This window comes from Emys orbicularis, chromosome 9 (genome assembly GCF_028017835.1).
Source record: "Emys orbicularis isolate rEmyOrb1 chromosome 9, rEmyOrb1.hap1, whole genome shotgun sequence".
Lineage (NCBI taxonomy): Eukaryota > Metazoa > Chordata > Testudines > Emydidae > Emys > Emys orbicularis.
In genome coordinates, this window is record NC_088691.1 from 13,570,760 (window position 1) to 13,596,113 (window position 25,354).

At 50.0% G+C, this 25,354-nt stretch overlaps 1 protein-coding gene across 1 annotated transcript; it reads left to right on the forward strand.

Annotated features, from left to right (window-relative positions):
- ATP1B4 (ATPase Na+/K+ transporting family member beta 4) lies at window positions 1-25,354 on the forward strand. Its single transcript, XM_065411221.1, has 8 exons — window positions 1-63; window positions 9,805-9,967; window positions 17,628-17,756; window positions 20,345-20,449; window positions 21,647-21,843; window positions 22,771-22,827; window positions 23,513-23,608; window positions 25,193-25,354. Exons 1-8 carry the CDS (start codon window positions 1-3, stop codon window positions 25,352-25,354), a joined length of 972 nt encoding a protein of 323 aa, XP_065267293.1.

Sequence of the window (25,354 nt, forward strand, 5' to 3'; positions counted from 1 at the left end):
ATGGAAATGAATGCCACCTCCGGAGGTGCGGAAGGCCAGCGTGAGATCTACCACCAGAAGCCGGTGAGTCTTTTGGGGGCTGCAAATGGCCACTTATAGAAATGAGGAAGGGGGGGGTTACAGAAGGGGGATCCCATTTCACGTCTGAGGGTGATAAATATAGTGATCGCTCTCACTCCTGTGCCCTGGTGCAGAGTGCGGGCACTCACCATTGATCTATAGTGACCTCCTGCTGGAAGGGGAGTCGGGGAGGCGAGCCACATGGGCAAACAGGACTGCAAAATGCAAACAAGCCAAGCTTTTCCTGCTGCAACCAGGATGGGGTTAGCCCTTTTCAATGGAGAACCAATGGGCCGGGGTGGGGAGGAGAGAGAACAGACCAGGGAAACAAGTCAAGTGCTCCCAGGGTTTGGGGCACAAGACATTCTCAGCCTGAGTGAGCCAAAGTGATTTCATTTAGGACAATGAGCTTGGGTCCACTTCTGTTTGACCATCACTTCTTCCAGCGCTGCTTAAAAAATGGGGTTTCAAGGAGACACAGAAAGGCAGATTCTGAGCTGAGCTGACCAGAGTCAATCCGGAGTAAGGGCCACTGAAATGAATGGGAAAACTCTTCTTAATGTCGATAGGACCAGAATATCGCTGCAGCTCCACTGCGGTCCAGATGTACATTGGTGTCACTGAGATGAGAATCTAACCCTGAATGTCCCAGTTTTAATGCACCACAGATGTTTGTCTTCTACAATTGCTCCCTGGCAGGAGCAATTAACAGGGAGAGGGGAGACCAAATGCCCCAGCAGCTGGGAGTTGGATACATAAATGGGGACACCTGGGCTGAGCCCCATAAGCCATATTCCATGCTGAGTCTCTGTGGGGTCACACAGCAAAGTACTGGTCTAAACAGGATGGACTCATCTGAGATTCTCTTACATAAGGTAACCCAGACACACATGATACATCAAAGTACAAACTGTCCTAAGAGAGACCAAAGGGATGATGTAAGTGACTGGCAGCCTTTCCCAGGGCAACACGGTTCGGATGGATCAGTTGTCCCGGCAGAGCTCCCAGGGCAAGTCTCTCTCTCTCTGCTGGGGTGTGCGGGGTGCTGTCAATTTAACCTACGCACGTGCCTAGTTCTCTGAGGAAATGCGTTATGCCACTTCCGAGGGAAAACAGGCCTGCAGCACTGCGGTGAGATGGGAACCTGCATTCTGGGCTTCGGCCAAGTGGATCCTATCATAGCATGCAGGAAGAGAGCATGATGTCTTCTGGCCACCATTCACCTCCAGGTTCTGGGGATGCCATGGGCAAGTTTGGCCCCCAGCATACATGAAAGCAGCCCCAGGGAATGCCCTACTATCTGCTCTGGATGAAACAACCCCTAAAGGATCCACTGGCCTCCCAGAATATCCAGAGCACCTTCCTCCCTAGCCCAACACAGCCCTGGCATGCCCCTGCACCATATACTATCCCAGGGGCATGCCCTATGCTACTCCACACGCTTGAGGTGTTTCCTGGTGGGAAGATCTGGCCGGTTTACAGCCCTTATATGCTGTCAGTGGGGTGAAAGGGGCCAGGACACAGCCCAGAATTAGGGCATTTGTGCTTAGACCATTAATACACTTGATTGTTCTAATTCTCTGCTGCTCCGAGCAAAGCGGGTGGGCGTTCTGATCCCTTGGCTTTCTAGTTGGAACTGTGCCAGGCCTGGCTCTGGGGGAATTTAGAGCAGCCTGGGGACTGTTCTAAACTCCACCAACTGGTAATCATCCCCAAGGGACCATCTGCCAGCTGGGGCTTGGCAGCATGCAGTATGCTTTGGCCAGTTCCTCTCCCTGCCCTGATACAGCACTGTCCTGGGGCTGGCTGCCCAGTGACAGGCCTAGGAGCTGGCTATGCGGGGTCCATGTCCACTGGGGACTCCTCTAGATCAGGACAGCCCACGGTGGCAAGCTGTGACTGCTTTTCACTCCCTTTGCCTCGCCTGCATAGCACAAATTGTGAACCAGATACTGTAAAAATGGTGGCCTGGCTCCCCTAGCTTCCTGGCAGAGGATGTTGATTTCATTCCCATCATTTCCCATGCTGGGTTTCAGGATCTGGAGGGTGTCAATACATGATTTATGGGGACTGGAGAGCCAGGGGCAGCGTGGATCCAAACGGGATTCATTCTGATAGAGCCTTGGAGGGGTGAGATTCTGCCATGACAAAACCATCCATCCGTGAAGAGGGTTGTCTTGTGAGCAGATGGGCTTAACATCAGGTCATCCATGAGATCAGGGCGCAGTTGTGCGAAGCACACACATAGTAAGAGACAATCCCACCCTGAACAGCTTCCAGTATAAACCGAGAAGACAAACAACTGGGAGGAAGGGAAACTGAGGTACAGAGAACTGAGGTGACTCATCCTAGGTCATACAGTGGGTTAGGGGCTGAATTGAGAACAGAACCCAGCTGTCCCGAATCCCAGTCCAGGGCCCAAGCCACTAGTCTGTGCTACCTTTCAAATTACTGTCCAGATGGATAGATTTGCTGCCCTTGTGCCAGAAAAAAAAGCATGAGTAACCCAGTGTCTGAGCCTCACAATAGCCTGTCACTACCCCATCAATGCTCCAGAGCCTACCCTCTAGCCCTGGTCGTTCTAAGCAGAGATGGGCCCACTCCACCACGTTTGAATCCAGATCTGAGCTTCCCCAAAGTTCAGGGGAGCTGGCGGGAGCAGGGACAGTTTCACATTCATGGTTTTGAGCTGAGCCCATCTATGGTCCTGAGTTCCCAAGGGGATTGCAGAGGGGGCTCCCAATCCACTGGACCAGAAGTCAGAAGACCTGGGTTCTATTTCTGGTTCTACCACTGACCCGCTGTCCCTTCCCCTCTCTGCTTCTCCTCCTCCCATCCTCTCTCTGGCTTCTTTACTGCAAGTTCTTCAGGGCCTGGACTGTCTCTCACTACATGTATGTACAGCCCCTAGCACAGTGGGCCTCTAATTTTATTTGGGGCATCTAGGTGTTACTGTACTACTACTGATAAATAAATAACAAACTGCTTGTAGTTTGTATACATATCAATAGCACACTATTTTACTGATCTTAAAGGTTTTACATAGGACTTTTAAAGCTCTCCCTGGCTCAGTGGGTAGGGTGACCAGACATCCCGATAAAATCAGGACTGTCCTGATTTTTAGGCATTTGTCCCGCGTCCCAACCGATGTTTGGTCGGGACGCAATTTGTCCCGATATTTCGCACTCCTGTTTTTGTTTTGTTCCGCCGGCGGGACTCCGCTTTTTTTTTTTGCTCCGCCGGCGGGACCCCCTCCCCCCCCATGTGTCCCGATATTTTCTTCATCCCATCTGGTCACCCTATCAGTGGGCCCTGCTTTTGTTGCTTCCGGCCTCACTCCTCTATTCCCCTTTGGAACACTACTTTCTTTTTAATTAAGAATTTTTGCCAGTTCCTTAGTTCAAATGCATTCATTCGTCTGGCCCCACCGCCATGGTCACTTACGCACCCTGCTCCAGAATCTGCCTCGTTTACCCCAGTGAGGCCCGGGGAGTCACCCTAGCTAAGTGAGAGCAGGATCAGCCCCCCAGGCTGTGAACGTTGTTTTGTTTGATTTTAGAGACACGGGGGAGTTTTAAATACTTCCCCAATCTGGCTGCACTCTCCGCCTCTGCCTCATTCAGATACCAGCAGTGATGAGGGCGATAGAAGATGGTTGATTTAAAGCCTGTTTTATTGCCACCTCACCTGCATCAGATACCATACCATCAAACACCAACAGGTTCCCAGTCCTCTGGCTTCCCTGGACACAACCTCCTTACAGTTTCCTAGGAACGTGCACACCAGGCTGCCAGGTCAAGAACTTCCACAGGCAACTCTCAGCCCTCTCCTACTGGTCAGGCAGTTTATACAGCAGCCGCCCAAGAGGGGTGTGCTCAGGCCAGCTCCAGCCTCCCAGCACTTGCAATTCTTTCTTCTTTGGGAGGATGCAGTAAGGGCAGCTGAGCGCTCACTCTTAAAGGAGCAGTATACCTCCCCCCCCCCCACGAGCATTACATTCTGCATGAGTCTGGGTCACATTTGGATTGTGTCTCTCTCTTTTGGCTCTGAGGATGGGGCTTGACCCTGCAGGTTGCTGGGTCAACTCCCACTGCAGTCAATGGGAGCTGAGGGTGCTGAGCACCCGGGGAATGCTGGATGAAGCCCCTGGCGAGGGGAAGCTGCGGTGATCAAACACTACGTCCCTGTTCATTTGTCTCCCCACTTGCCAAACCACAAAACCCTTTAATGCATCAGAGGCCAAATTCTCCACTGGTGTAAATGGATCAAGCTCCACTGCAGTCAACAGAGCCAGGCCCTGCTACACCTTGTGTGGATCTGACTCCACACCTGAACAGAGTGACGGCATAAACCCCATAAATGGAGAGCAGTGGGATACAAGGGTCACAAATGCATGTGAGAGCCCTATAGCACCCCATGGCTGGTGGGACACTGTGTCCTGTCCCGAACATGTAAAGAGCTCTTAGATAATTGCTCTGTGTGTGATTTGTCCTGTGCATTCACTACCTGATGGGTCTGTAACAGCAAGAAACAAGGAAATCCGGGAGCAGGAGCAGACTGTGAAGGTTTAATCTGGGCTCAAATCCAGGTTAAAATGGAACGGCTTTGCCAATGCAGTACTAATGGACTCTTTCTCTACTGTATCCATTGCATTTACAGGTGGACTCCGAAATGTTTCCAAAATCTGTGATAGCACTTTTTTGGGGTGGGTGGAGATGAGGGGAAGGAGAATCTTCTTATCTTTTGCATTCCTCCTCCCTCAGTGGGATCTCAATACACGGCTATTATCACATCTCACACAGTCAGATATTGCTCCTTGCTGGCTGTAAAATCTCCTGATTTTACTCCTGAGCCAAAGAAATAAACTTTCTGATGCACAATCATTGCTTGCAGGGTTAAAGAGAGCCTATGAATTCAGGACTGGGAACTGTTAGGGGTCTGAGTGTTAGGGATTCGACAGTGTTTCATACCAGATGTATAATGGGACCCCATGTCCTTTAGCATACAATGCTATATGTACAGCAACAATTAGATGCACACACATCTTCAAGAGATACTGGGCCAAACCCTCAGCTAGTGTAAATCAGCAAAGTCAATGGAGCTACTCTGATTTACACCAGCTGAGGATCTGGCCCAGGATACCCAGTACCAAAACACTGGGTGTTTGATTCAGGCCCATCTCTAAGTAAAATATTTAGATTTCACCCAGAGGCCTCAGTTTTGTCACAATACAAGATTGCCAGCCCTTGTGTTGGGAGATCACCTGAGATGCTAGTAGAAGTGTGAAATAAAACAAAAGAACAAATATGCCTCTCTAGATCTAGTTCAAAGATTGCTTTAATTTTCCCACCCTTCTAATGGGACTTCTTAAAAATAATGGATGACATTTGGAATGTGCAAAGACAGTTCCCAGAACAATGGGATCAGCAGCAGGTTATGCACCTGAGCTGAGTTTTAGTCCCCTTGATTCAGAGGAATTTTTTAATAAGAGCTTATGAAAAGTCTGTGACTTCTGCTAAGTGCAAATCTCTTAGCCACTGCCAGGGCGGCTCTATGTTTTTTGCTGCCCGAAGCACGGCAGTCAGGCGGCCTTCAGCAGCACGCCTGCGGGAGGCCGTTGGTCACGCAGATTCGGCAGCGTTTCTGCGGGTGATCTGCCGGTACCCGCCGCCGAATTGCCGCCGAAGCTGCGGGACCGGCGGACCTCCCGCAGGTATGCCACCGAAGGCTGCCTGACTGCCGCCCTCACGGCGACCGGCGTGCTGTCCCCTGCGGCTTGCCACCCCAGGCACGCGCTTGCTGCGCTGATGCCTGGAGCCGCCCCGGTCACTGCTGGGAATACTCTGTGGCATTCCTGAAGCCGCTGCGCACATATCATTTGTGATATCAAACTCCAACAGGTGCAGATCTACAGGTTGTTACTCCGAGCCATCAGCACTAGGAAAAAAGATTTCCTTGGCTTTGCTGATGCAAAGAAAAAACAGATGATATAGTCTCACCATGTGATGATAACTCTCTTTCCATTCCACTAGTATCTCTGGAGGATGTTAAACAGAAGCTACTGAAGTTAGACATTTTTATATCAGATGATTCAAATAACTTGCATCCAAGAGTTTTAAAAGAGCTGGCTGAGAAGCTTGCTGGCCCATCAGTGTTGGTTTTTAATATGTCTTGGAGTACTAGGGAAGTTCCAAAAGACTGGAAGAAATCTAATGTTCTGCCAATTTTTAAAAAGGGTAAACAGGTAATTATAGGTCCGTCAGCCTGACATCGATTCTGCACAAGCTAATGGAGTGGCAGATATGGGACTTGCTTAATAAAGAATTAAAGGAGGGTAATATAATTAGTGCAAATCAACATGGGTTTATGGAAAGTAGATCCTGTCAAATTAATTTGATTTTTTTATGGATATTACGAGTTTGGATGATAAAGGTAATAGTGTGGATGCAATATTTAAACTTTTATACGGCATTTGACTTGGTACCACACAACATTATGATTAAAAAACTAGAATAATATTAAATTAACATGGCACACAATAAATGTATTAAAAACTGGCTAACTGATAGGTCTCAAAATGTAATTGTGAAGGGGCAATAGTCATCAAGTGGGTGTGTTTCCCATGGGGTCCCACAGGGATGAGTCCTTGGCCTACGCTAATTGACATTTTTATCAACAACCAGGAAGAAAACATAAGATGATCACTGATAAAGTTCGCAGGTAACACAAAAATTAGGGGAATGGTAAACAATGAAGAGGACACGTCACTAGATGATCATGATGGTTCTTTCTGTCTTTCAAGTCTATGAGACACTGATTCAGAGCCATCTGGATTACTTGGTAAATTGGGCGCAAACAAAGAGTATGCATTTTAATATGGCTAAATATAAATGTTGGGACCAAGACATAGGTGGCAAGGTCTAGTGGTTGGAACAGCAGTCGGAGCTGGGAGTCAAGCCAAGAGTCAGAACCAGAGTCAGAGTCCAGCCAAGGGTCGGAGCCAGAGTCAGAGGCCAGGTTCAGGAAAGTGGGGTTCAGGAGTCAAGTGAGGAGGCAGGGTCCAATGTAGCAGCCAGGTAGAGCCCTGTTGTGCTGACAACTTCCTGTGCCTCTCTTTGGGTTTACATAGGAAGCCCTGACCAATCAGAATTCACAGTGCTCCTCCAATCAGGCCCAGGGAAGCCCTTTTTGATGTAACTTCAGGTTTCATGGTCTGTCCTGCTCAGTTGATTAGTAGTGAGCTGTTCAGGGCCGCCCGGGGGGGGGGCAAGTGGGGCAATTTGCCCCAGGCCCCGCAGGGGCCCCGCAACCCCTGGCCCGGGGGCGGTCCGGGTCTGCGGCGGCATTTCGGCAGCGGCGGGTCCTCCAGTGCTGCTGAAGACGCGGAGCGACTGAAGGGCCCCCCGCCGCCGAAATGCTGCCGAAGACCCGGACCGCCGCCGGGTGAGTACAAGTGCCGCAGCTCCCCCGCTTTGCCCCAGGCCCCCTGAATCCTCTGGGCGGCCCTGGAGCTGTTGGGTTGGACCAAGGTTGCACTAGTCAACTGAGAACTCTATAGACGCAGGGTCATGATAAATGTATACATCAAGGAACCAAGAATGTAGGCCATAATTACAGGATGGGGGACTGTCTCATGGGAAGCAGGGCCTCTGAAAAAGATGTGATGGATAATCAGCTGAACATGAGCTCCCCATGTGACAGCAGCCAAAAGAGCTAATGTGATCCTGGGTTACATAAACAGGGGCTCTCAAGTAGGAGCAGAGATGTTATTTTACCTCCGTATTTGGTGCGACTGCTGCTGGAATCCTGTGTCCAGTTCTAACCTGGTGCCCCCAATTCAAGATGGATGTTGATAAATTTGGACAGGGTTCAGACAAGAGCCAAAAGAACAATTAAAGGATTAGAAAAACATGCCTTCTAGGGTAGGTCTACACTGCAGTAAAAGGCCAATAGCTGACCCCGGCTGTGCAGTGTAGACATTTGGGCTTGGACTGGAACCTGGGCTCTGAATCCCCATGATGGGGAGGGTCTCAGAGCCCAACTCCAGCCCAAGCCCAAACATGTACCCTGCAATTTTTAGCCTTAGAGTCTGAGACCTACGAGCTCGAGTCAATTGACCCGGGCTCTGAGACTTGGTGCCGCAGGGTTTTTATTGCAATGTAGATGTACACAAAGTGATAGACTCATAGATCTCAATTTAGCTTAACAAAAAGAAGATTATGGGGTGACTTGATTACAGTCTGTAAATAGCTACATGAGGAACAAATGTTGAATAATGGGCTCTTTAATCTAGTGTAAGTGGGGGAAGGGCCCCACTATTGTGAGGAACTTTCCTGGCTTATACAGTACCCCAGTGGAATTGGCTAGCGAAAGAATCCAACTCCTTTTACCCAGAGACCTGCCTGACCTTCCCTTCCTCTCTCCTGTATAACCTCGACAAGGCTGGGCCCAGGATTCCAGGGGGGCTCGACCCCCCATTCTGTCGTGGTCACTTAGGACAGGGGCTAGGGTGTCCCCACTCCGGGGTGCTCTCTCCACTCTGGATGCTTCCCTGATCCACTGATCGTTACATACAGTTCAAGGCAAATATAATTTATTAAAGAGCAACCAATTAAAAAAACAAGGAAAAAATGGGAAAGGTTAAAGGAACACACATAACCCCACCCGGGGAAACAGCCGTCTCCAGAATGTCAGGGCAGTTCACAGCCTGTTCCTCACACGTCCCAGGCCACCTTCCCAGGCCCTGGCTGTGCTGCAGGGATGCTGCGGGTTGGACACTTGCTCTGGCGGTGGCCACACGCCTTCAGGCTCTAGGTGGCAGGACCCTTCTTCCCAGCATCAGCCCCTCCGTCAGAGTTATGAGCCCCCCACCAAGTCTGGCCCGCAAGGCCTCTTGCCTGGTTGCATCTCCCTGCACTAGCCCTGCTGCCCAGGGTCCCCCCTCGCTCTCCCCAGCTGCTCACCGCACCCGGCTCTGGACTGCTCCAGACCCAGCTCCACTTTGCCTCAGCGCTGCTGCTGCTCTGCCTCCAGCTCCCTGGGCGGCCCCTCTGGCCCCGGCCGGCGCAGCCCTGCTCCCCAGATCTCCTTAGCTCTGGCCCAGGCAGCTGCCACATGGAGGACAGGACCCCCGGCCTCCTGACTCCCTCATTAATCTGCCTTCCCTGTCAATCAGGCTGACCTGGAGCGTTGGCCTCTACTCATTGCCCCTGAGGACTGTCAATCTCAGGCTCCTGATTTCTCATTGACCCTTTCCCTTTCTTTTGATACTGGGAGATGGCCAACCAAAAAAACCCCCCTAAGTTTCAAAAAAGAAGCATGCTAAGAAAAAAAAGTTGGAAGACTTTGTTTAAAAGCACCACCTCATGATGCGTATCACAACACGGGAAAGGCTGTACTCACCTCAGAGGTGCATATGAGAGGTGTAGGAATAGTGTTTCTTTTCATCGTGTTCCCCTGGGTTAGAAATGAAGACTCACTGTGAACAACGGGGAGAATCAGGATGAGAGGCTCGTGTCCAGTCTGACTGCAGAGCCATATTTGTCCTGGGAAAATGAATACTGGGATCTAAATGATTATAAACCACTACAGCCAAAAAAGGGACTCTCCATAACACAGGCGGGATGCTGGGGATAGGAAATGGAAATTTGAAACATCTCCAGATATTAAGTAGTCTTGCGTTTATTTTTGGCCAATGAGATACTCATATTTGGGGGGGGGGGTTGCATTCTGTAACTATTCCAGGAAAATAAGGATGAAGAGAAAGCACAGCACTCTGAAGACGAGCAGGAAAAGCGCAAGGAAAAGATGGGGAAGAAAACTTTGGCAGATGTAATTCAAGAAATGAAAACTTTCCTGTGGAATTCAGAGAAGAAAGAATGTATGGGAAGAACAGCTCAGAGCTGGGGTAGGTTAAATGGCTGAATTTCTTTCTCTCGGTCTTTCTTTTTTTCTTCACTTGCCTGTGAATGCCCCTGCTATGGCCCGGCAGAGCACATGTCATCTAAATCCTAGACCTTTTAAAGGACCCATACTCATATATCTAACAGGTAGCTCAGTAAAGAACTATAAAATGCTAGCAGTGAATGTGCCCATAGAACATACAGCCATGGGGAAGCTACCCCTGTTTTTTCTCCTGTGCCAGAAATATTATGCTGACATTATGGCTGCACGTTTGCTATGGTGGTAAAAATATCATAGATACTGTGATTTTTCTGTTGGTTCCGTGACTTTTCTTTGTGTCTGGGGTTTTAATAAAGCAGAGTTTCTCAAACGGTGGGGCGTGACCCACCAGTGGGTGGCAGGACGGTTCTAGGTGGATTGCAGGCCTGGTGCAGAGGGGAGACCTCCAGTGGCAGGGGAGTTGGAGAGCAGACCCACCCATCCCTCAATGGCGGCTCCTATCCCATGGGGCTGCTCTCCACTGGGTGTTGCAGCCTGGTGCCTGGGGTTGCAGTGCCACTTGGGTTTGGCCTGGGTGCCCTTTGTCACCATGGGTGCAGGGTGGCCGGGCAAAATGTGATTGAGATGCACTCACCGGGCTGGGATTTTTGCAGTGGCGGAACAGAGGGTGCTGCTACAGATGGTCGGGGGCCCCCTGGCAGGGCAAGGAGGAGGAGGCAGTGGAAGAAGGATTTCTGTATATTATTATTAAAGAGGGATAGCTGAATTTTCATACCCAGGACTTACACACCAATTCCCCCTAACTCAGCACTTTTAGTAAATTTCCCATGACTGTTCCATGATTTTTGATAAAAAATCCTGTGACAAATCTGCAGGCTTGGTGACCGTACAGTGGGGCTAAGGTAAATCTAGGACTCATAACAGAGAGCACGTACTGCAGGAGATGTCCGAGGCTGAGTGATTTTACTTAGAGTGAACCAAAGATCTGCTCCGCAATATCCGTGCATCCCTGTGGACGTCAATGGGTCTCCTTCTGAGCGTACACTCGTGTAAGTCAAGTGTAACGCCAGTTAATGGAGTTACACTGGTGTAAAAGACAGAGTAAATGAGATCCTAATCAGGTGCGGATGAGTTGCACTGGTGTAACTGAAGCAGGATTTGGCCCTGCACATGCCCCATACTCCCTTCCTTTCATCTGGCAAATTGAGACCAACACAATCAGCTTGGTGCAGCTTTAAGGCCAATCGCTGCGGTCAGTTAAACGGATCCTGGACACCAGAGTTTGACCTTTGTGTTTTAATAGCAATTTCCCACACTAGCATTAAAACCACAAAGAATTAGACAATAAATAAATCTCCAGTGGCATCGGCGAGGGGATGGGAATGAATTTTTAATCCATTATTCATAATGGATTCCCTGGTAACTGGGAGAGCCATTGCACTGTATTAGGCAACCATGCCTTTAAACCGGAGCTCCATTCTCTCTGGAGCTAGCCTCTCCAGATCAGGGCTGATGGGGGCAGGGATGTGCTCCAGGAGGCCAACCCAGCATCTCTCATAAGCACTGAAGTCACCAAGGGAAAACATTTAAACCAGGCTGCATTTTGGTGATGTTTGTCACACTTCCATGTAGCTTCATTCTGGTTTAAGAACACTGCCCCTTCCCCCCCTTCCCTCTGGGGGGGCTGCACACTTAGATGGCATGCACCCTAATCGTGGTTGAGCACTACTTGGGTTTGTAAGTGCACCACTGGCCAGTGATGGGTCTAACTGGCCATTTTCAAATTCTGTTCACAGTGACAGAGCACGCCATTTAGGTGAAATAAGGAGACGCATAGGGCTTTTCTGATGAGCGTGTCATTCCCACGAACGACTGGATCAACTCCGTGTGCGTCTTTGTGGCTTAGCATGTAAAATGGTGCCCAAATGTCCCAGGGAAGGGTGACCCTGGATTAGATTAGATCAATATGCAGACTGTGGAGTCCTTTGGTAGGTGTATTGCCATTGAGAGACCAGACCCAATTCGCCTCAGATTTACAGGAGCATAAAAGAAGAGCAGCTCCTTTGGCTTTGGTGGCATTTCCCCGATGTTTAACTGATGGAAGCCAGAGGAGACTCCCGAAGTCTCTACTCTCCCAAAGCCGCTTCCTGCCCTGGGCTCAAACCCAACCAGAGTGAATCAGAATTACACACCGAGGGTCAGATACTAGCAGCGAAGCCAGTCAGATGCAAAGTCAAGACCTGATCAACACTCTTCTGCCCATCCCTTTGCGTTTAGTGCTTTGGAGGAGTGGAGGCCGTAGCTAAATAAATCAGTGACATCCCTCACATGGGTGTGGGAAGCAGGGTCTGTCTCAAAAGCTAGGATTTTGTTTTGAGAGCCTTTTCCATGGCCTTTAAAACTTATACTCTGGGCAAACCATGTGCAACTGGCTATAAACAGGCACTGGAGGGTAATAGGCTGAGAACGCCTGCCACTCCTCCAGTCCCATAAGTACTGCTGCTGCAGCTGCGTTCCTATGTTCAATCATTACAGCACTCGGATTGCGAGGGACGTTTGTGGTGCCGTTTTCCTAGACTTAAACAACTCATTCACGAGCATGAAAATGGTTGTGCCTGAATCTCAAGTTATGAGCACTTATGCACTGGAGTAATCACTTTTGCACTGCAGGTAACTCTGGCTTTATGCCAGCAGAATACGGACAATCATGTTCTTAGTCAATTTCCAAAGTAGTAAAACGAGCCCAGACAATGTGATGCCCGGCATCGCATTCAAACAAGCAAAGGACAGACATTTTGGCGGCACTGAGCATTTGGCAATGGTAATGAGCTGACAAGTCTTGCAACTTGTTTGCTTCTGCCAAGTTTTCAGCGTCTCCTGCAAAGTCCACAGTGAGTGGCTTCATATAAGCCAAGAGACCTGTTGTGGGAAATCAGCTGAAGCAAGAGAAAACAGAGAGTGATTTACAGAAGCTGCAAACGCTATCCAGCCAATGCGCGGAGTGCCAAAGAGTCTGTGGTTAGTCAAGTATCACAGGGGTAGCTATGTTAGTCTGTATCCACAAAAACAACAAGGAGTCTAGTGGCACCTTAAAGACTAACAGATTTATTTGGGCATAAATCTGTTAGTCTTTAAGGTGCCACCAGACTCTTCGTTGCTTTTGTGGTTAGTCAATGATCGTCACTATAGTGTTTCTGTGGCCCTGTCAGTCCCAGGATATTAGAGAGACAAGGTGGATAAGGTAATATCTTTTATGGGCCCACTTCTGTTGGTGAGAGAGACAAGCTTTCAAGTTTACACAGAGCTCTGGGAGGTGTCACAGCTAAATACAATGTGGAACAGATTGTTTAGCATATGTAGTTAACACATATTTCAAGGGACCAATCAAGGTGAAGGGGCCCGTTAACACCTCTTTAGTCATGGGGGCACAGGCGCCAACTTCTCATGGCACCGGTGGGTGCTCGCGCCCTCCCGGCCCCGCCCTGACTCCACCCCTGTCCTGCCCCTGTCCCGCCCCCATTCCAACCCCTTCCCCAAAGTCGCCGCCCCAACTCCGCCCCCTCTCTGCCCCTATTGGACCCCTCCCCAAATCCCCACCCCGGCCCTGCCTCTTCCCCTGAGCGCGCTGCGCTCTCCCTCCTCCCACCTCCCTCCCAGGCTTGCCGCGCGAAACAGCTGTTTTGCGGCCAGCAAGCGCTGGGAGCCAGGGAGGAAAAGCGGCCACATGTCACGCTCAGGGGAGGAGATGGAGGCGGAGAGGAGGCGGGTGTTGATTATTGTAACAGTGGAGATATGTCTGCAGATTTTGCATCTGTTGTTCGGGCAGGGTCTGGTGCTGCTTTGAGTTGGTGTGTCCTGGTCTGTGGGGAACTTGCATCTGATGATGAGCTTGGAGAGGCTGTGGGGTTGTTTGAAGGCCAAAAGAGGGGGTTCAGGAAATATTTCTTTCAGGATGTGGTCTCCATCGAGTATGGGTGGTGGTTGTTTAATGATACCTCATATGGGTTCTAGTGTGGTGTAGTAGGTGATCGCTAGGGGTGTGCGTTTGGAGGGAGTTTTATTTCTGTATTGAAGCAGGTTCTCTCAGGGTATTTGGGTGGCATTACAGTGTTGTCACATAATACATGTGTTGTCCTGGCCATGCATGGAGCCTGGTTTTGTTGTTCCTGTGGCAGATATAAAATCAAGCAAAAATCTCTTCTGTGTTCCACATCCAGACTGTGGACTAACTGAAGTACAGGAAAGACAGTCTTCAAAGCATCTAGAGATGATTTTACCCAGGTCCCATGTGTGCTGGGCCAGGGCTTATGGGTGGGTTGAGTCATTCTGTGTAGACACCCAGTCAGGACGGATGCATTGACTGAAGCTGCAAGTTCTTACTGTGTCTCAGTGTGAATTAACTCAAAGCTCCAGTGAGTCTTGAAGCATCAAACACTCACTTTCTGAAAATTTTCAAAGCAGTGGTGCTGGCTCCTCCAGTCAAAACCTTTATTTAATAATGCTGGATCGCCTCCTCTTCCCATCATGAATGCACTCGAGGGGTTGAATATGTAATAAATTATCCAAACATCTTAAAAACAATGGTTCTAGAACCCAACCATGCTTAAACTATTCTTGACATTCACCTATTTCTTTTCTAGACCAATACATTTATTTGGTCCTTAGCATCCCGGTGCTGTACAACCTTTCTGCTCACACGAGCAGGCTGAATAGGTTTTTCCGGAGCAGGGCATTTGAACACCTAACAAGGCATCACACTTTTAAAATGAAGGTGCCTCATAATGAAGGCTAAACAAGGAATCGGCCTAAGCTTTCATATCGTGCATAACTACCAGCTGAAAGGAAGGGAGTATTCCAGGTCCAGCACGGCTTCCCAGTGGGTACATGATGATGAAGGCAGATGAGCCGATCTTCAAAGAGTCCTTTTTTTTTTTATAAGCATTCCTCGTTCCTGAACGGCAGGTAGCACTGGATGCTTTGCTGGCTGTTGTGCGTTACGGCGAGGATTTGCAAGAGTCCAGGCTAGTTCTGTGATACTATTCTGCACAGCATTTCCCAAAGCAAAACTGGATAATAATAATCATAAAAATAATAAAAACCTAGCAGTGTTATGATCCAAATGGGCAGAGTCGGCGTGGGAATTGCAGTGGCTGCATGATCAGACGCACCAGGCAGGGTTAGGACAGCAAGATAAACTGGGAGTGTAGGCCTAAAACCATCCCCTCATCCCCTCACGTGGAAGAGCCTGTGGGGGGTGGGGTGTCAGTCACTTGGCTTCAGCTCTGACGCACTCCACTGATGTCAGTGCAGTCGCCTGGGTGTGCAGCCAGGTAAATGGGAGGAGAATCAGGCTCACAGGAATCCACCATTGACGGTGGTGACCAGATGTCCTCATAAAATCGGGACTGTCCCGATATTTAACCCTTTGTCCCGCATCCCGATCAATGTACGATCGGGACGCCATTTGTCCTGATATTCAGGTAAGGAGGCGAGCGGGAGGGAGGCGCTGACTCCGTGGGTGCTCCAGGGTTGGAGCACCCACGGGGAAAAATTGCAGCCAAGCTCCTCCCTCTTCGCCTCCTTCTCCTCCCCTCCCCACAGCGCGCCGTGTCCCCGCTCCCCCCCCCCCAGCACTTCCCGCCGCCTAACAGCTGTTTGGCAGCGCTTAGCGCTTTCCAGGAGGGAGGAGGGAGGAGCGGGGACGCGGCGTGCTCAGGGGAGGAGGTGGAGAAGAGTCAGGGCAGGGGCGGGGACTTGGGGGGAGGGGATGGAATGGGGGCGGAGTGAGGGCGGATGCTTGGGCGGGAAGAGGCGGGGGTGGGTGAGCACCCACCTGGCAGAGGGGAAGTCAGCACCATAGGGGTTAGTGGCGGGTGGGGAGGGTGAAGAGGCGAGCGAGGGGCGGATGGGGGGTGAGGAGGGATGCAGCAAGCCAGCAGGGGGCTGGGGGATGAGGAAGGGCACGGTGGGGGGGCCGAGCGGGGAGGGGGCGGGACCTGGGGCAGAGTGGGGCGGAGCCTGGGAGGAGCAGGGATGGACTGTGGATGGGGCTGGCGGCACATTGAGTGTGTCTCAATATTTTAGTGTTGTGATCTGGTCACCCTAATGGAGTGACTGGATTCACCCCGTGTAACCAAGAGCAGAATCTGGCCTGTGGTGTTCCTGGGTCACTGCCCCCTTCGGAGAGGAGGCCGTGAGAAGGCACCATGGCTCCCTACCAGCGTGGCTGTGCTGAGAGCTTGTGGGGGACATCTTGAGGTAACTGGTTACTCACTGGGCCCCCTCCTGCCTGATGACGCAGATCCCATCAGCCCCTCTCTCAGCAGCCACGCAGTAGGGTGGAAGCTACCACACAGACATCTGTCCCTCCCGCCCCCACCCCCCTGCAGCTTCCTGGCCCACCCACCCAGGATTTCTGTGATTTTACTCCTCTCCGGCTCAGAGGACCTTCTACGGTGGCTGTTGAATGGCTCTGTCCTCTCCAGGGGGTTAGTTCTTTGTCTCTGCTGTACTCCCAGAAAGAAAGCCAGGAATTCTGTGCAGGTCTCCCCCATGGCTGGAGCCTGCTCTCTGTTCCAGAACCCAGAGCTTAAGCATAGCTTCCTCCAGGAGGGCCCTGGATTCCACAGGTCCAGAGATTCCCCCAATCTCAGCTCCCCTGTAGCCCCGCTACTGAGCTCCCCGTAGCCCCCCAACCTCAGCTCCCCTGTGGCCCCCCTGCACTGTAGCCCCCCTGCTGAGCCCCTGTTCAGTCCTCCGTTGAATTTTCCTTTCCATTTAGTTCCCATCACTAACAATTCCACCAAACATAAACACCTAGAGAATGCGGAGGTGAAAGTGCACATCTGTGTTCTCACGGCTTGTTCTACAAGCAGAATCACGGCTCCCCTGGGAAATGGTTGTGTTATGGTTTCACTTTATTTTCTAAACTACTGGTTTTTATTCATAGGCTTTATTTTCCCAAGACAACCCCAACCGTCAGTCTGGTCCTGGAAAAAAACCCAATAACAACTGTTCTCTGGACACTGGGCTTGTGAAATAGCCAAATGTAAAGTGTATTTCAGAGCAGCTGCATTTCTAGTCTATGTTATTTGTGTTGTTCCCTGGCCATTTGGTTCCTGATGTCGAACAGCTGATGGTGGGATTTGTGGGGATGGATAGGGAGGCAATTTTCCTATCTGTGGAGTTTTCCTAAGGAATTCAAAATGTGTTAGAGGCTGGCTATTCATTGCCTCTTGTCTAGGACGTCAGTGTTGTAATTCAGAGAGGGGCTTAAGCTGCTGTGGGTGGGATCTGGGTTCAGTTTGATCCAGTTTAGGCATGTGGATACTTAGATCCTGTTTAGACCCATCTCTGACTGTCATGGGCCAGGCCATGAATTGTGGCTAGAGCTCAGAATCCGAACTTTCCCTGCACCCAGAAGGATTCAGATCTGTGGTTTGTGTGGGCCAGTTGCAGATAGTGGCTGGCTGGGAAGTACAGGCTGATCCAAACTTTCCCAAAGTTTGAGGGTGTTTGGATTGGGGAAAGTCGCTTCACTAATTAAAGACGCCCGTCAGAGTTAGCAAATTCCATATGCAAAGAAGGGTGATTGGGCCTGTCCTTTGTGAGGGTGGAAGTGCTCGTAACTGTGCTAACAGCAACATGTCCTCTGTGTCTTGCAGGCTTGATCTTATTCTTTTACCTCATTTTGTACATGTTTCTGGCTGGGATGTTCTCCTTTTGTATGTATGGGTTGCTGCTCACTCTGAGCCCCTACACGCCTACGTACAGGGACAGAGTCTTGCCGCCAGGTAAGCACTGCAACTCAGCCATTCCCTGACTGCCCTCCGAGCCCCATGCTGACCTAAGACTGTACGAACAGGCTCGGTAGCCACCTACACGGAAGTTCTGTCTTTGCGGCTCCTGGAAGTGCATTAGTTAGGTAGCTGCCGTTCCATTTCCTCGACAGAGAAATCTAATGTGAGATTCCGTAGAGCAGATTAAAACTGCCCATTTCTTGTCATGCCTGGAGCAGTCTTTTCAAAGGTAAGGAGCATCAAGAAGAGCCTTACATCTTTTTTGGTGAAATGGAAGCACTGTTTAAATCATTTTTTTAAATATATTTTTCCTGCTTGTCTGTTTCCATTTGAAACACCAGGTGTCCTTGCTTTCATAGAATATCAGGGTTGGAAGGGACCTCAGGAAGTCATCTAGTCCAACCTCCTGCTCAAAACAGGACCAATCCCCAAACAGATTTTTACCCCAGTTCCCTAAATGGCCCCCCTCAAGGATTGAACTCACAACCCTGGGTTTAGGAGGCCAATGCTCAAACCACTGAGCTATCCCTCCCCTTGCTTGGCTAAGATCTTTGGGGACCATGAACAGACATGTCCCCAAAAGGCTTGATTCTTCTCACTTTTGCTGTGGTAAATCAGAAGGCACCTCCTTGAAGTCAATGGAGTTACTCTGGTGTAAAACAAATGAGAGGAAAATCAGCCTCTCAGTCTTAAACCCTCCCCATGAAATCAGGTGGTAGCTTAAATTAATTTGCTAACTCACAAGGCAGCACTGTAATTTTTTATGTACTTCTACAGCACCTAACACAACAGGACAGAACCTGATTGTGGCCCTGTGACGGGGTTCACTGACCACTGCAGCGCCTCCTGCTGGCTGTCCCGGGGATTAGCTCTTCTAGCCAGTGCGCCCTGTTCTGGTGGTATCTCACTGACATCACTTCTGCTCCAGGGCCCATGTCACTCCCAGGACCGCAGCATCCTCTTCATGACACAGCCCTCCAGCCGTGTCACGCTCTGTTCTCCCCCTTCTGGGGGAACTGCAGTCCACTGTCCAGCCACTTCCCTCAATGGCAACTGCAGCCAATTGTCTGGCCATTTCCTCAGTGGCAAGGGGTGGGAGGGGACCTGGGCTTGCCCACTACACCAGGTCCCAGCCAGGGACTCAGTAGATGGCCTCCACTTGCTGTGTCCCCACCGACTCCTTAATTCATTTCCCTGGGCCACTTCCCTGCAGCTCCCAGCACCCTCTTCACCCTCAGTGAAGGTCCCGCCGCTGAAGACCCAGAGCGCCGCCCCGTCAGTAAAAGCACCACAATGGGTGGCGCCTTTTTATTTTCTGCTCCCCCTGTTCCCGCACCTGGCTACGCCCCTGACCCTTACCCCAGGCCCTCAGCCTCCGAATCCCTGCAGCTGACCAGGAGCCGTCTTTAGCTCCCCCTGGATGCTGCTAGCAGCACTTCTCTGTCCAGTGTGCTCGTTTTCTTCTGCAAGGCAGCCAGTTTTCCCTCCTCGAGCTCTAGGGAGCAACTGGAACTGCTCTGCCCTGCAGCCCTTCTTATATGGGCCTGCCCGGCCCTGATTGGCTGCTCTTTGCAGCCTCCCTAGGGCCCTCTCTAATTGGCTGCCTCCTGCGCAGCCTACCTAGGGCTCTATTAACCCCTTATGGGCCAGTATTGGGCAGATGCCCCATCACAGGCCCTTAGGTGCTACCGCAATATAAATGCTAAATAAATATGGCTCCATGTTTCTCACAGATTCTGTGACTTTCCGTGACCTCTGTGACTTCTGCAGTAGCTGGTGCACCTGGCCCGGGGGCCACTGAGCAGCTCGGGCAGCCCCTGGGCCAGGCGCACTGCCTGCTGTTGGGGCAGTCTCGGGCTCCCCCACCTCCCAGAAGCAGGAGTTTGGGTGTGGGGGGGCACAGGGCTGGAGGTTGGGGTGTGGGGCGGTGCTTACCTGGAGGGGGCTCCCCGGAAGGGCGACAGCAGCTCCCCTCCCTCAGCTCTTAGCTCCATGTGCTGCCTCCGCCCGCAGGCACCGCCCCCGCAGCTCCCATTGGCCACAGTTCCCAGCTAATGGGAGCTGGAGAACTGGGGCTTGGGGCGGAGTGGAGCTAGCACGTGGAGCTGGGGTCGCTACTTCCCAGGAGCCGGGTAGGACAGGGAGCCTGCCCCAGCCCCCCCAACCCCCTGTGGCACCCCCAGGCCACGTCTCCCCCCCCAAGCACCGGGGGTGACCCCCCTGGGCCGCACCCCCCAGGACCTGTGGCACCGCCCCCAGGCCGTCCCCCCCAGCACCTGTGGCGCCCCCAGGGCCGCCCTCCCGAGCCCCCCACCTCCCAAGTTTTAGTCCGGGGTATATAGTAAAAGTCATGGACAGGTCACGGGCCGTGAATTTTTGTTTACTGCCCGTGACCTGTCTGTGACTTTCACTAAAAATACCCGTGACTAAAACGTAGCCTTATAAATAAATAATGAAATAATGCAATGTTAAATAATAAATATTGATCTGCATTACCCAAATTAACCCCTTGGACATACATACCTGAGCCAACAGAATCTCCATGACTGGTTAATACAACAAGGGCCTTTTTTATTTACCAGGAGTAATGATTAGACCATACTTACATGGATTTACCATTGCCTTCAATGTCTCCGAACCCAGCACATGGACACCTTATGTGAACAGCATGCATCACTTCCTACAAGGTAACTGGTTGGAGCTTTATAAAAAGCACAGTCTGTATATAACTTTGTTCTAGTAGCTTTTATGTTACCTTCTCTAAACAGTAAAAAGCCCTCCAGACACTGGGCAACATGAACGAGGTGGTGCCCACCCCTACATCATGTAAGCTAAACTGGTGTCGATAGCTCAGTGACATTTGCAAAAGAGCTGATGTTATAGAGGCTCTAGGAGATGACAATGAGCATGTCCAAGTCTGGGCAGGGCTGAATAGGAAATGGGGTGGGGAGGGCACGCCCCTCTCTAATGATTTCTCCTGCAACATCCTGCAATTTACTTTGGCAGCTTCCTCAGAGTGAAATGAACCTGGGCGTTCACTCCTCTTACGCCCAGGTTTTTCTTTCACTTCCAAGTTTTCAGTGCTGCTTTTTGCTCCTGCCATGGCATCCTGCTGACAACGCACAGGCCTTGTCTCCCTGCAGATGGCCCCCCATTGACAAAACAAACTGCACGGAAACAAACCATGTGGGACCCCCAGAAGGATGGGAGAATAGGCCAGGGAAAGGCTTGCCAGCATCACAAGCCCACAGTTAGGAAGGGCTTGACTCTGCTCCTTAGTAGACTGCAGAGCAGCAAGTCCAACCCCTTTGCTTTCAGTTGCCATTGCAATAAATAGGAATGTAGTCTGAAGAAAAGGTGAAGCACAAACTAAGCCATAAAAACCCATGTTCCTACTTCCACAGCCATTCATCCATTTTTCAGGCTGAAGAAGCGAAGGGCTGTTTCCGCAGGTGCTCCTTGTACAAAACTCCCATTGGGAGGGGCTGGAATGTAAACGGGAGAGGAGTGAATGTCTAGGCTCTATTTCCAGCCCTGCCATTGACTAAGGTCCCAATCCTATGAAGATTTCTGCATGTACTTAGCTTTAGGTGCCATGAGTAGAGGTCCCACTGAAGTGAACAGGACTGAAGTTAAGCACATGCATAAGTCTTTACAGATCAAGTCCGAAATGTATAATCTTGACACGAGAGCTCATCACTTGGTGCCTCAGTTTCCCCACCATTAAAGCAAGGGTTGTGCTCTGCTGAACCGAGTATTAAATCTTGTCTTTTGGGAAGGGATTTTCCAACTCCTTCTGGTGCCTTTGACAACTGCAGCCTTGATGTTTGGATAGATTGTGATAGTGCGAAAAGCATTAACCAGCAGCTCTTGGTTCACCTTAGCTTATGATGACAACGTTCAAGAGGAAAAGAACATTGAGTGCCCAGCAGGCCAATACTTTGTTCAAGATGGCGCGGAAAGCGAAGAGAAGAAAGCCTGCCAGTTCAAGCGATCACAACTGCAGAACTGTTCTGGGATTGAGGATCCCACGTTTGGCTACTCTACAGGCCAGCCATGCATCTTGCTGAAGATGAACCGGGTACTAAAAAAGCCAGTAATTTTAATTCCCTCCTTGGGCAGTAGTATAAATTAATTATTATGCTGGGTTTGAAACTAGGCTAATTCTCTGAGCCAGTAAAATCAGTTCCCCATATCAGGTGGAAAACAGCAGCTCCATTCCCAGGCGGAGACAATCCATCAAAGAAAATTTGCAAAGCCCCCTGTAACTTGATTTGGTCAAGAAATAGGCAACAGGAAATTAATTCTTTGCTGGGATTTCTTTCCAGGTATTAAGTTATTTTCTGAGGTCATGTCCCATATGCTGCTCTCTTTATAATTGTGCATTTTTAAAGAACAATGCATAATCTGAAATCTTCAAATATCATAGAATCAAAGGGTATGTTGCTGGCAAAATAAATGTAGAGATAATTCATCAGCTGCTTGGAAAAGCTCTTGAAGAACTAGGGGTTGGCCTTTTGATTGTGATCAGTGTAGTAATTTTCAGTACGTATGCTTCTATTTGTCTATCAAGCAGGGGTCAAGCAGCCATTTGAGGAAACAGCAAAAATTGGTTGCCTAGTAGACCTGGCTCTTTTTTTAAAGGGTGATCATCATACTGGAAAACTTTCAGAAAAGTTTACAGTGATGTCTTTTGGGGGTGGGGGCCCTACATGCAGATTTCATTGCATAGCCTCAACTTGAAGGGGCAGAGAGTCTATTGGCCTTCTCCATTCCTGAGTTCTGGGGACTCACAAGTGGGCATGTGCACCCCCTTTGAAGTGAATGACATAATTTGCTGATGGCAGAAAATGCCTCCAAGATAACTTGCATTCATATGCAATATGATCAGATAAATGAGCTTAAGATGGAGAGAGAGAAACCTCTGGAGTGGGCAGGTGATACTGGATGGGTATCACAGGCCAGGCTTCGCATCTCATAGAAGCATGAATGGCTTTTCTTTTCGTAGATCATAGGCTATCGACCTGGCTATGGGACACCTGTGAGCGTGAACTGTGCCGTTCAGGTAATTCTTTCACGTATCTCCAGTGTTATTTGCAGAAAGGGCCTTACCCCCTCCCCCCAGTCCCCGTTGGTGATGAATTGCAATGGAGTTACACCTGGGATGACTTTGGCCCAAAATGTTTCACCAGCCCTGGCGTTGAGAACATTGTAGGGACCACTGACTGAGTGAGGGCTGCAGGTTTGTAAAGCTTTGGGGCCTGATCCTGTGTGAGCTGCCAAACACCTCTTGGGGAATGCTGAGCCCTTCCAGTGTCCAGCGACGCCAGTAGCAGAGGGTGCTCGGCTCCGCCCCTCCTAGGAGCAGGTCCGTAGACAGAGAGGAACTGAGACTGCCCCCGCTCTGTCCATGCCCCAGCACTCAGGGCCTGGGCAAGACTATCACTGGCTTCAGAGGGAGTTAGACCAGGCCCTTAGCTAGTAATGAGGAGGCAGTGAAGCCTGGAGACTGATTTATAGGAGGCAAACATGACCTTTGTCCTGCTGGTTATGGCGCACTTGTTCTCTGACGTATTCCAGCAGCAGCTGGTTCTATTAGTAAACGTGCTCTGTATAAATAGGTAACAAAATACCTAGTCCCTTTGGGCTGGGGCTCTCCAGAGGTGCCCGCCACAGCCCCATTGTGTTGTGGATCTGAGGGGAGCTGTACTGTACTGCCCGACTACACATCTGCCTATTTTTAATCACAGAAAGGCAATGAAAGTGCTCTTCAATCAGTGGACTTCTATCCAGGCAACGGAACATTTGATCTCATGTACTATCCCTACTATGGCAAACTCACTCACGTAAGTAGAAACTCGGCGGCTAATGCTCTATTGGCTTCCCTTTGATCCCTCCTCGGAGAAAGAGAGGGACGGGGTAGTTGTTTGCAAAGTGCGCCTGTTTGGAAAGCACAACCCAGCAGGGAGGCACTGTGAACTAGTAGTCAGTGGGGGCTGGCAGTTAGGACTCCTGTGTTGTATTTCTGGCTCTGACACTGACTCGCTGTGTGAGCGCCTTGTGTGCCTCAGTTTCCCCATCTGTAAAATGGGCATGATATATTTATCAGGGGCTCAGTCATGTTCAGTGTGCTGACAGCAGTAGTGCCATAGGCTGACATTTTCCAAGGTGGCCACTGATTTGGGGTGGCTTGGCTTTAGGACGCCCAACTTGGAATGTATAGGGCCTGTTTCTTAGTGGGGACCAACATGCTCAAGTTGGGCAGACAAAAATTGAGCTACCCCAAATCAGTGACCACTTTTGAAAAGGTCGACCCTAGTTTGTAATGGGCCTATTTACATCTGGAGTACTGTGTCCCGTTCTGGGCACCACATTTCAGGAAAGATATGAACAAATTGGAGAAAGTCCAGAGCAACTAAAATGATTAAAGGTCTAGAAAACATGACCTATGAGGAAAGATTGAAAAAACTGGGTTTGTTTAGTCTGGAGAAGAGAAGACTGAGAGGGGACATGATAACAATTTTCAAGTACATAAAAGGTGGTTACAAGGAGGGGAGTGAAAAAAATGTTCTCCTTAACCTCTGAGGATAGGAAAAGAAGCAATGGGCTTAAATTGCAGCAAGGGAGGTTTAGGTTGGACATTAGGAAAAACTTCCTGTCAGTTAAGCACTGGAACAAATTGCCAAGAGAGGTTGTGGAATCTCTGTCATTGGAGGTTTTTAAGAATAGGTTAGACAAAGCTCTGATAGAAATGGGCTAGTTATTACTTAGTCCTGCCTTGAGTGCAGGGGACTGGATTAGATGACCTAGTGAGGTCCCTTCCAGTCCTACACGTCTATGATTCTATTTGCAGGATTGGGCACAGGATGGTTTAGGTGAGCAGAACACATTCAAAATAAGAGTTCAGACTGAGAGATGTGGGGGCAACAAAATTCCCATTGTGAAAACAGATGTAATGTATGTGAGGGCAAATAACAGCTCCCTTGTGAAATGTGAGCTGAATGCCCCGACCTTGGTTTCTCAGGAGCACGTACATTGAGCACACCGATCGCAAGGAGCAGGACTATTTTTCTTTATTATTATTGCAGACAAAGGAGCAACAGTTTAAAGCGGCAGAAAATATTTTATAACCTCGTTAGCCTCCCCTACTTATCACGGCTTCAATAGTAACAAATCAACCCGCGAGGAATATATTAGAGAACTCAAATGTGTCCCCATCATTTTCAAACATACTGGGTCAGATCCTCAGTCTGGTGCAAATCAGCTTAGCTTCCCTGGTCCTTGTGGAGTCCATAGGGCTAAGCCAATTGACACCACCGCAGGATCAGGCCCATTTTTCTGAACACTATTCCACTGGCTGTGGCACAGAGTATTTGATGTTTTTCCTACCCTCTCAACTGTTGTGCTTATCCAGTGTCTCTCCTTTTCAGGTCAACTACACCTCCCCACTGGTGGCTCTGCACTTCACAGATGTGAAGAAGAATGATTTTGTCCCCATTCAGTGCAGGCTGAATGGGGAAGGAATTGTGAATGATGTGACTAATGATCGTTTCCTGGGCCGAATCACCTTCACACTCAGCATCAGAATGTAG